Raw genomic sequence first — 12,003 nt, 5'->3', positions numbered from 1 at the left:
TCTACATTTACTAAATTTTTTTTAATAGAAAGATCTTTATGGAAAAATGATAAAATTTCAACAAAACCAACAAAGTGCAATCAGTGCCAAATAGCAACCATTCACCTTTCCTCCTCTGCCATTTTTTAAACAAAACTCAGTTTACAAGACACAAACACATTCAGTTCAATGACTATTCAGTTCAGTCTGGAAGTGCCTCATGAGTCCATGTACGTTCATCAGATCAAAGATCCAGCACGTGCCAAGAAAGATTTTGACCCCTATCCAAAGTTCTCTCCTGATGTCAGCAAGCATGCGTTTAATGACCATGTCGCTGTCAACCACAGTCTGTTGTACAATAGCACATCTGGTTTTCTACAGTTTAACACACACTATACTGATGATCATTTGGAACAGTTCTTTTTGTTTGGAGGGCATCTTTTTTCCCCCCAGCAGACAGAGTTATAGTTCAAATTTAAAAAAAACTAAACAATCCAGGGCCTTGCATAGGCCAGAACTCATGTGTAACAGTTCATCAGGAGGCATTGCTGCATTTCATCTTCATTACAATAAATCATAAGACATTATTTTATTGTTGCATAACTCCATGAAACAACAGCTCCAACAGGAAGTCTGCTAACATAAATAAGCCACAGAATATCTCTAATTTTATTGTATTTGTATGCAATCTCTTGCACTGTCCCAAAAATCTCTGCATGCTTAGTTGTGTGGCAACCCCCTCTGGTTGTATGTCTTTATTGTCTGCACCAGTGTTAGGTCTGCCATTAGCTGAAGTCTGCATGAGAGTCCTTTATCTAAATGTAGCCCGTCTACCCTCAATATATGTAGATGGGGCCCTGAGTTCTTAACTTCATTTAACTTTAGTGGGTTAACTCTAATTAACTTAATATTATTTATCTTGGGTCATTTAGTAACCTTAGAACTATGGATGTAACCAGAAGTTAGTGGCCTCTTTATATCAAAATAATTAAGTGTACTGACCCGTTATTAAATATTCACAAGCACAACAGTCAGATATATGCAAGATATGTGGACCTCAAAACTTTTAAAGTTAGAAAATACACTCAGAAACCAACTTATAGATTAAAAGTACTATTTTACTTGAATAATAATGCAAAAATAAATATATCAACTTAAATTTAGTGTACTCTTTTGTTTTTTACAAGTCCACAGCTTATATCAGTTTTCTTTCAAACCATACAATATATTGTCCCTTTTAATGTCCAAACAAAATTTCAGCAGTAATCAAACACTGCACACACCAATAATCACTATACTAAGCCGGCAAAATAATAATACTTACTAAAATAAACTTGTTGCAGGCCTGTATCGCTGCTTGTGTTCGTTGAGACCAAAAACTCAGTAGTCACTTCACTCTCAGCTGAGCAGAAAATAAATTAACTGTAGGTACCTTTTTCAGGAGTTATGCGGCCATCCAGGGAATATAACAGTTCACAACTGTCTGTCCAGGAAGCTGGAGACAGCAGGAGGACACATTCACAGACTTTGGGTGGATATCCAACGTTGCCAGAGGAACTCTGAGCCTCCTCGATGGCTCGGAGCGCTATCTGGTGGTTGTCTGTTGTTTCCCGGTCGGAAACTGTCCACAAGGCTAGGATGTCGAGCTGGGTTAGCTCAGTTAGCTTAGCCTGCAGTCTCTCCACTTTACAAACCCGCTCACTTGACTAACGAGCGACGTAACAGGTTACTAGGTTGCAAAACGTCGGGCAGACGTTCTCAGTAACTCTCAATAAAATGTACTTTTACAGATTATCCTGTTGAAAATCTAATACACATACTGTACAAACTGTTTTCTTCACAACTTCAGACGTCCACACCGCCAAAAACACTACTGTCTTCTCCTGTTAACTTTCCGTCCTTCCTGTCCCCCGCATTAACGCACACACAACCCATCCTTCAAAATAAAATACACCTCATGTCAAAAGAAAGCATTTCTTTAGAAAGGGTACCGTAGACGTAAACAGCTTTTTATCAAATGAAATAAAATAAAACACATATAGCATTTTTAACATTTTTTAACACATGAACTTGAGATTTTACCAAACAATGAAATATATGTATTTCACTCTTTTTAACCTTTTATCAAATCCTATTTATTCATGTATCTATCACCAACTATTTAACATATTTATGCACTTTTTTGCCCGGGCTACATAAATGACAATATCATCACACATATTTTCGTCCCTTGTTGCACCACATTTACAGTGCTTGAACAGTTCATACAGGGATCTAATGTAAAATTCTGCTTTCTCCTCTGGCCACTGCAGTTGCTGGTGAAAACATGCTCCTTTGTGGATAATATTCCTCCTTGGTAAAAAGTTCTCATTGACTTTCTCGACATGATGTTGAAGGTCGGTTCTGGTGAAACATGAATGACTTAAAGATGTCTTCTGCCGCAATGTGGACAGGCTAAGCATATTTTTTTTTACCAGCCAAAATAAGAAATGGCTCTTTGAGTCATATATTCATTTGTTTACATACATTTCATTGAGATAATAATTTATTATGTTGAATACAAATTAAGAGGCCAGAGCAAAAATTCTTTAAAATCACTCAACTTTAGCAAATAGTTTTGAGTGACTGATCAAACATCGGATTTCCACATGATAGAATTATAATTTGTATTGTTGTTGAATGTTCAGCCAGTGAAAGAGTTAGACACGCATTAAAAAAACACATGGTGTATGTGCCTACATTGTATAGGGACAAACTTGAGTAAATTTCTCCAAGCTGAGCCATCATGCCAGATATTTTATTACATGACTATTTTGGTACAAATATTTACCCACCAGGGTGGTGGATATCCTTCTGAGATTTACTTGCCAAAGGGAAAATCTATCCGCGTTTGGCAGTTGTTAATTTTGGACCCTGGAAACCACCCATCTTTCTTCTTCCTCTGTTCTCCTTATTCCTATTGTCTTCCCTGAATTACCAGGAACATTGGGTGAAAATAGGTTACTGATATCACCGTAACAGCCCTGACCCTGGCCAGCTCATCTGTCCCCCTGCTCTTGATTCATTTCATAAGCCTCTCAGCCTGCCTTGCTTTCAGCTGAGCCACCCTTGCTTTGACAAACACAAATGGATGCTCTGCCTGGAACAAGATCTTTTTTTATGTAACTGTTAAATGGGCAGCACACAGCCTGTTGACAGCCATATGAACTGCAGTGTTTTGTGTCTCCTGCTTTGGTTCTGATGTATAAAAATGAGTAATACAAGAGGCAATACAAGTAGGCCTCAACATACCAACCCTATGACTCTCTAAAGTATAAATCCAGTATTCTAAAATTAGTTTTTAAGTAAATAAGATTACACATAACTTTGATCTGGATTTTTATTTACTGAAGTTATTTATTTTAATGTTATTACAAATCTTAAAGTTATTTTCCAACACTTTACATTGTTTACTGTGAGGGAGGTTAAATCAGTGGTGACTGGTATTGTTTTTTTTCCACATAGGTATGACAGTGAGGGTCATGCCATGGATGGACAGTCTCTGACAGAGATGAAAGGTGGCAGCGGGGGAGGAAACACCAACTGGAAGGCTTTATCTGATGTTAAGAATGAGCACCTGGGACATGGAGACAAGGTACACACACATGCTCAGCTTCTCCCTGACACACTCAAACATTTAAGATATGGTAACTCCAGACATATTGTTATTCAGGGATGATTCTTTGAAGATATTCAAGGACAAACTGAAAGACCAGCATTGAATCTCAAACAACAAATATGAAATTGCTTACAGTCAAGCTGCATTTGTTATTAAAATCTCTGGTAGACATTGCAGGTCTTAATAGCCTTGCTGCAGTGTAACCTTGTCACTCGCAGCTCTGCATCACAAACGTTCTTTTAGCTGACTGTCACTGTGATGAATCTTCATAATAATTGACTCACGACATGACTGCACCACTAGTTCGCTCAAAATCATATCCCACTGAAGGATTCATATCTCTTACTGCTCATCAGTAATCTGTTATTGATTTTGTAGACTACATAGGCTCTATTTTTGCCATCTGTAATGAAATTACTGCCCTCAGATAAGTAAAGTAATGTGTTCTTTAATTTCTCTCTTTTTATTTGTGCTGCTGAGGCAAATGGTGCTCACAGAAGTGTGTAAATCATCCAAGGCGAGTAATGGTGACCTGTGCAGAGATATTAACTTGTGTAATTTAACATAATTTAACATGGTCTGCATATTAGTAATTATCACAGTATGATGAAAAAAAATCACATTAAGGCGGAGACAATTAATAGATGCCAGCAATTATGATAGGGCACTAAGAGACATGAGAAGAGCAGTTTTACTCTGGCTGCAAAAGACAGTTGTAAGAGGCTGAAGTCGGCCATTGAGAAGCTCAAAGAAGACTTGACGACTCCTCATTCCTTAGGAAACAGAGACATGGATTAAACAGGAGCAGCAGTTATCTGTAAGCCTCAATTATGGGAAAATATTTTATGGAGACTGAGTAATTTCAAATTTTTCATCCAATTGTGTAACTGTGTGCTTGTATGCCACCCGAGGCTATGAGTGACCCTTCCATACTTCTGACACCCTCGTAATTCTCTCCTATGGTCAGAACTGTAGGATTCCCATCCACAGATAGTACATGGCTTAACACTTCTCTTTATGCCTCTTTTAGTATGGCCAGTTCAACTGTTTTATCATGTGGAAGTCAACAATGCAGCTTAAGCAGTCCCATCTATTTCTTTTCTCTTCACTTCCATATCCCAAATCCTTACTGTAACCATTAGTCGCCTGTCAGGTGAAGGGCTTCTCTTGGCATTAGCTCCCTGCTGCTGAGGAGGAAAGGTTTGACCCTGGGCTATGGAGGCTCTTGCTCCTCCTCAGCATGGCATGTGATGAGTCTCAGTACTGACAAAGGAGCTGAGCTGAGGCTGTCCTCAACCCCACTGAGACATCCTATACACAGGGGCATGGGGGTCAGCCCTCTCAAGAACCCCCCCCCCCCCCCACACCATCAAAGTCTGTTGCAATTAATTGTCCCTGTCACAAAGTCTTTCTGTCACAATCTCAAGTTTCCACATTGCTCCCTTGCCCTCTCTGACAGTAAGTGGCTACCCTCCTCATGCTGGCTTGACACTGCATTTGTAAAGGCCTATGACAGAGGTGAGAAACAAGTTCTTCTGTCCTCTGCCCACTGTGCAGCCCGGGTCAGTCACCCGCTAATTGAAGTGGTATTTGCTTAATTAATTGGGCCTGCTTTGGAAAATCAGCAGAGGTTGATGTCTGGTTTGTTCTTGGTAAATCAAAACAGTCATTAAAGAGAGGTTAGCCACCAGCTTGTGCTGCTCACCAGAGGTGATTTTCTCTTATTTTGGCACTGTCATTTTCCACTCTCTTAAGAGCTTTTTAATTAGCAAAAGTGACATGTAATACCAATTGTCCTGTGCTGGAAGTTAATTGGGGTTGAATGTCACTTGCATACTAACAAAATGGTCATAAAATGAGGAGAGTGGAAATAATTGATTTTTATCGTACTTCAGTGAGATGGTGTATAGAGCTTGATTGAAAGCCATTGAGAGTCAGCTTGGAGACACTGTGTCGAATTCAGAGTTATATTTCATATCTACAGCATGTCACACACCTGTCTCTTGGATGTTTCAGTTGCATCAAACTAATTCAAAACTAAATTGAGGAGCTTTAAAACCAGGTTTCTCACACTATTAATCAAAGGATGGAGAAGTGGTGGAAAAGACTCTGGGAAACACCTTTGGGGATGAGTTCTCTTAGCCCCAGTTCCACTCAGTCTTGGTGATTACTGAAGATCCATGGGCTAGGCTCGTCACTAAGCCAAGATCACAGGGCGGCTCAACACTATCTCCTGCAGAATAGTAGGCCACTGTGTGGTGCAATGAAAGCTGGACATTCTCCTTTACAGCCTACCGACCAAGTGAGGCTCCAGCTGCCAAACAAATGTTCAGTCTTGGAGAATCTCCATAAGACAGATCATCCAGTATTTCTGCTGTCCCTCACTCTGGCATCAGCATGTAGAAACCCACCGACAACTCCAAACTACCATGCTCCAGCTCTGGTGAATGAACAGCTTGCAGGCCTGGGAGACTTTCCAGCTGCTCGTCCCTCCCCAGCGACCTCCCACTTGGGCAGGTGTGTGCTGCACCAGGAAGAGGGTGGTCACAGGGGGCCTGTGCAACAAACAATGATGAGGCCCAGGCAAATTCTCTGGCAGTGTCACCCAATAGCACGTGTTGTGGGATTATCTATGGTCCGACACACCGCTCTCCCTCAGGCAAGGACCTACTGGTACCCCAGAACTTTAGCTTCTGATAATGATGCCAAGATACCTGATATTCGACACAAATATGTGTCTATATCTTCTGCTGAAGCAGTCTTCATCTATGTCAGAGCAAATGAGCTCAACCTCCATAGCTCTGAGAAGCTCTACAGGATTTTAAAACACTCAATTTACTGGACTCCTACAAGCATTGTATTATGTCACCTTTCTTTGGAGATGTAAAGTTTAACCCCAAGCAACCAACTGGCAGCTTTTTAGCAGAACTCCCCAAATCCTCTGTGGAATAACTGGGTATGACTGCATCCAGTCACAAATATTGACTTTTTTAACTCACCAATTATTAATACCATCTAACCCCACTCCTGTTGTACTCACATCTTTAATGAACAAAACGTCTCAAAGATCGGCACATTGTTCGATAATCAAAGCCTGTCTATATATTCCCACAACAATGAACTGGCTGACCATTTTAATTCATTCTGCTGGTCTTCACCAAATATTAAGTTCTCAGAAAGAAAGCAGCTTTGGATAAACGACAGTATTCGCAGCAGTAAAAGGGAATGTAGGAAACCAGAACACAGATGTAAAAAAATCCAAATACATTGCAGTATTATGGAGTTATTATTACACTACAGCAATATGATTAAAATTGGGAGAACACACTATTTTTTGGAACTTAAATCTGCCCATCAATACAACTGTAGATTTTATTTAAAACTGCAATCAGTTGGTAAGTCCAGCCCCTCTATCTAATTTTACCAATAAAATGGAGTCAATTAAAGGCTCTATTACCCCCAATGCCACTTAATCTGATATCCCTCACCCGTAACAAGACAGTTTGAACCAGTTTTATCCCATTACCTTGTCTAAACTTTTAGAAAGAGTGTCATACATGAGATTGTCTTCCAGCCCTTTTTATATAATACCAACAAAGTTTTATTAAACGTAATGGAATCTGTCAGGCCCTGTTATCTTTCTGTTTTTAACAGTTCCTTGTCTAATAGTTGTGTCCCCTAATTATTTTAAAACTGCTTGTGTTCACCCACTGTTAAAAAACCTGGACTGGATCCTTGCCTCCCTCAAATCTGTAGACCACTTTTCCAGTTGCCTTTTTATATCAAATTTTTTGAAAAAACTAGGGTCCAAGCAATTTCTCTCTGCAATTGAAAATGAAATGGAAGTATCACAGCACTGAGACTGCCCTGCTCAAGGTTACCAATGACCTTTTTAATGGTTTCTGATAATGACATGTGCTCAGTCCTTGTACTCCTGGACACCTTAGCGTAGCCTTTGACAAGATTGGTCACAGCATCCTGTTAGACAGACTGAGGCCATGGGTGGAGAGTCTTGGTACAGCTTTAGAATGGTTTTCATCTTTCCCGTCAAATAGGAGGTTCTGTGTCTCTTTGAACAACTATATCTCTTTCTTGTCTTCTATTAAGCAGGATTGGCCTTATTTGTCGGTTGTGTATTTTTACATACTTCACATGATACGAAGATGTAGCTACTCGTTCGATACTCAGACCCCAGAATCCCGAATGCGCTTCACAATCGCCCTCAGGAAATCCAGCTGACTGCCTCAGTGATGCTCTTTTAATTGGAGAGCCTTTCCTGATTTTACTTAAGTTTGAATTTTCTTTGACTGTCTTTAATCTTTTTTTTTTTTAAATGTTTAAATTTTTTCCATTCTCGCTTTCCCAACACAGAATTTTTTAAAGTGCTCTATAAATAAAGATGATGATGATTATTATTACTAAAGCTATAAAATACCACAATACAGAGGAGCATGAACTCAAAACCATAGAATCCACTCAGAAAGGTGTGTCTCAACTATTTTTTTACATTAAAAATGAATAAAAAATGCTAGATGAGTGAAATAGTTAAAGGTCCCTTGTGGGCGTTGTATTGTTTTTTGTTTTTTTAATATACACCAGTTATTCTTCTTTCATCCTTTTGGAGAAACTCTAGTTATACTGTGAACATAACTGCATTTACATGATGGCAATAATGATTGGTTGGCAGCCCTTTTGCTCAGCCCTCTGACCCTGAACAGGTGCCTTGGATAGGGCCCTTGTCCCCCCTCTGTTTTCACAGCCAAGAAGACAATGTCCAAAGCAATCAGCTATTAGAGTCTAAAAGCCATCTGTGGTGTGCATTAGGGCCTCTGCTACATGAGAAATACCAGAGGAGAAGAGGTGCTGTGACTCATCTGCAACCTAGTTAAAAGTTTTCATCTGTTCATTACAGCACATCCAGAGCATCTATTTCACATTCAATGTAGAATTCATGTCACTTGCTTAGGTATTTTCCATGCCGACTAGGAATGTTTCCTAAATCTGTTTATGTGCAGCCGGTTACTAAAGTTTGCCTCCACACTGCAGAAGCAACAGCTACCTCACTAGTTTGCATTTTGTGTCAGTGGAATTAAGATTCTGGTGGAGAGTGTGCATCTGCTGCACAAATGTTGTTTTCTGACTGTTTGCGTATTCCACTAGGTGCTCCTGAAAATGTCATATGTTTATTTTGTGCTGTTTTAATTCTTTGTATGTGCTTGTTATCATACTTAATATACAAAATTCAAAGTTTGTTATTGAGCGAAGACTACATCTAAAGTACACCCAAAAAATGCATTTCAGGATCTTTATTTGGCAATGAACTTTAATTAATATGACTTTTTGTTTGTTCTTCCCTTTTAGGCAGACTACTACTCCTGCCTAGCTACCATAGTGTACCTGCGCAAGGAAAACTGCCTTTACCAGGCCTGCCCAAGCCAAGACTGCAACAAAAAAGTGGTAGACCAGCACAATGGCATGTTCCGCTGTGAAAAGTGTGACAAAGAGTTCCCTAACTTCAAGTACCGCCTCATCCTTTCTGTAAGTGACTCAGCACTGGGTTCCCTAAAACTTCTATCTGGCTCATGCACTCACACAAAAGTATATATGCAAATGCACAAAGTTTAGAAGCCTGTTCTTCCTCCTTCATCCTGAGCAGATGCTTCTGCTGAGGCGATGGCCATCATCATTCTAGTGACTTGTGCTCCTTGTAGTTCGATGTTACCACAATCTGTTCTTTGTAGTTAAATTTAGAGGGATTTAAAGCTGCTTCTGTTGCAACAGAGACTGACAAGGGCAAATTTTAGATTCTTTACACTTACACTTACATTTTTTCATACTGTTCTGTATTCTGAAAATATAGGCCCATTTTTCTCTGCTCATTTGCAACGAACATTGATAAAGCTATGAACATTGAATACAAAAACTCAGTTTAGTCAGCAACAGAGAAATTGCAGCGAGACATCTGAAATAAGCTGCTTTTGTTTTGTACTACTCACCAGGACATATCGTTATTCTTCACAAGCTGTAACTTAAGCTGTGCATCCAGCTTAAGTGCATCTAATTTGCATCCGCTGTATGTATCACAAGTGCACAGTGACTGTGTGTTTTGCCAGCAGGATATAGGCTAATTAGAAGATGTGATGTATGTTTAGTTAACAACAAACCATATTCAAGCATCCGCAAACCATCAAACAAACAACACAGCAAGACACCCCTATAAAGAATCTTAAACATGAATGCATTGATCTGTACTTGTGTGTGGTTCTAACTACTCTTCACTCTTGCCTTTTTGTTTTCTGTATCTCTCAGGCCAACATTGCAGATTTTGGGGACAACCAGTGGGTGACTTGCTTCCAGGAGAGTGCAGAGGCCATTCTTGGCCAGAATGCAGCTTACCTGGGGCAGCTCAAGGAGTCGGTAAGAATCCCCTTGTTAATGTAATACAGACTGAAGGAAATAGTCATTACAAGTGCTAAACCCCAGGCTTTGTTACTGCTAGACACACACTCCTGCATAGGCAAATATGTGTTAGAGACACCTACCGTGCTTTGTTTCTTCAAGGTGTAATTACATAAATTAGTCTTTTTCAGTGTTTAATTCAGGAAAAATGGTTACCTACTTGAGTTTCATCATACTAACATCTGATTATATTAAAATGTTGATTTGTTTCGTTGAAATTGAGCTAATCCATTTTATTTTCTCTCAATTTCAGAATGAAGCTGCTTTTGACGAAATCTTCCAACAAGCCAACTTCAACACTTTTGTTTTCCGCACCAGAGTGAAGCTAGAAACATATAACGTGAGTAAAGCACAACTCTGTGCGTGTGCGTGTGTGTGTGGAGGGGGGGTGTTCTTTGTTTTCTTTGGTTGTTTTGCCCAGTCATTTAGAAAAAAAAAAAAGCTTACTTGCTTTCATTTTGACTGACAGTGCAATCTTTAAAAAAAGAGCAACATTCTAGGTCATGCTGCTCATTTTCAGTGGCTTTGTGAAGGGTGCAAACACAGATTAGTCGCGGTCACTATTTCCTGTAGGCCACACAGATAGAGGTTTGTTTTGAGGGAAGCACATAAAAGAATTGATTGGACTGGGACTCTGAGCAGGAAGTCTGGAGCAGAGCCAGAGGCTGCATCCGCCTTCAACACACAGAAGAGGCCACTGTGTCTGTCACATTCAGCTCAGCATCCTAACTGCCAGTGGCACTGCTACAAGCATGTACTGGCTGCTGCCTCCAAACCCCATATTCCTTCAACAGAGACACCTGCAAGCCCTCTTTCAGTTTATTTTCTCCTTCTAAATTCGACAAGCCAACCATTGTGCTGTGCTGTTGCACGTTGTCATGTCTACAGTGTTGTATAGGCTCGATGTGGGACAAAGCGGTAACATTTATTGACACCCATCCATCCTGTTTTATCACAGTGAGGTTTTTTTGGTTTTCACAACAAGGTTTATCATTTATAATTCAATCAAGCACTTGCAACAGTCACATGTGTGTGATGTTATTATGACCTGTAATACCATTTAGACACTAAAACACTTTCTCAGCACAATTAAAGGTCACCCTGACTATAACTGATGGTGGGAAGATAGAGTTCAGATTTGTAGACATATGCGTACATATGTGGTATTAAAGCTGAAACAGTACATTGATTTGTTAATCAGGGAAAAATAACCAGCAAGGATTTTGATAATTTAATTCATTTTTAAGCAGAATTCACCATGAAATCAAATATGAAAATAATTAATTGCAGCCTTATAGAGATAAGTGTTGCTATCAACTCAACTATAACTGCATTACATAAAAGATAACAGAGCTCCAACAAAAGATTATTTTCTCTATTAATCGTTTGTCCATAAAATGTCAGTAAATATAAAATAGGCCATTATACTTTCTCAGTCAGAGGTGACATCTATAAATGTCCTGGTTTGTCAGAGCAGCAGTACAAAACCATCATATCTTAACAACAATCTTAATCGACTGATCTTTACAACCCTAGAAGATAATGATTTTTTGAGTTTTCATGTGCTGCCTCACATCACTCTGAACCAAAGCTCATATGATCACAGTGTCCTATTTTATTATATTTATCAAAGCATAAACACAAACATGATGTTGGTTCATGTGGGTGTGATGCGTAATGTAATTATTTTCAAACAAATCAATATAGTATTTTGACATTGAGAGTAACACATGAAGGTAATTGTGTTGCAACTCTCAACATGTCAGTGGACGAGTGATCTTATTACTATGAAATGTGTTAATGTCAAAACACAAATGTAAATATTTTATTGCTCAGTACTCCACTCCTCAACTTTTTTAAGTCACTAACCCACCTGAAATCAGGACTGGCTGCTTGCAGCTGTGATA

The 12,003-nt window shown here is 39.3% G+C and overlaps 1 protein-coding gene across 1 annotated transcript in view; it reads left to right on the top strand.

Moving 5' to 3' along the window:
* Positions 1 to 12,003, top strand: part of rpa1 (replication protein A1) — a 37,240-nt gene that overhangs the window by 21,682 nt on the left and 3,555 nt on the right. Inside the window, exons 13-16 of the mRNA XM_062419581.1 lie at positions 3,484 to 3,613; positions 8,999 to 9,175; positions 9,947 to 10,054; positions 10,350 to 10,436. Coding sequence (XP_062275565.1) covers positions 3,484 to 3,613; positions 8,999 to 9,175; positions 9,947 to 10,054; positions 10,350 to 10,436 — 502 coding nt within the window. The remainder of the gene's footprint in view (positions 1 to 3,483; positions 3,614 to 8,998; positions 9,176 to 9,946; positions 10,055 to 10,349; positions 10,437 to 12,003) is intronic.

This window comes from Scomber scombrus, chromosome 5 (genome assembly GCF_963691925.1).
Source record: "Scomber scombrus chromosome 5, fScoSco1.1, whole genome shotgun sequence".
Classification (NCBI taxonomy): domain Eukaryota; kingdom Metazoa; phylum Chordata; class Actinopteri; order Scombriformes; family Scombridae; genus Scomber; species Scomber scombrus.
This window is presented reverse-complemented; position numbering and strand designations above follow the sequence as displayed.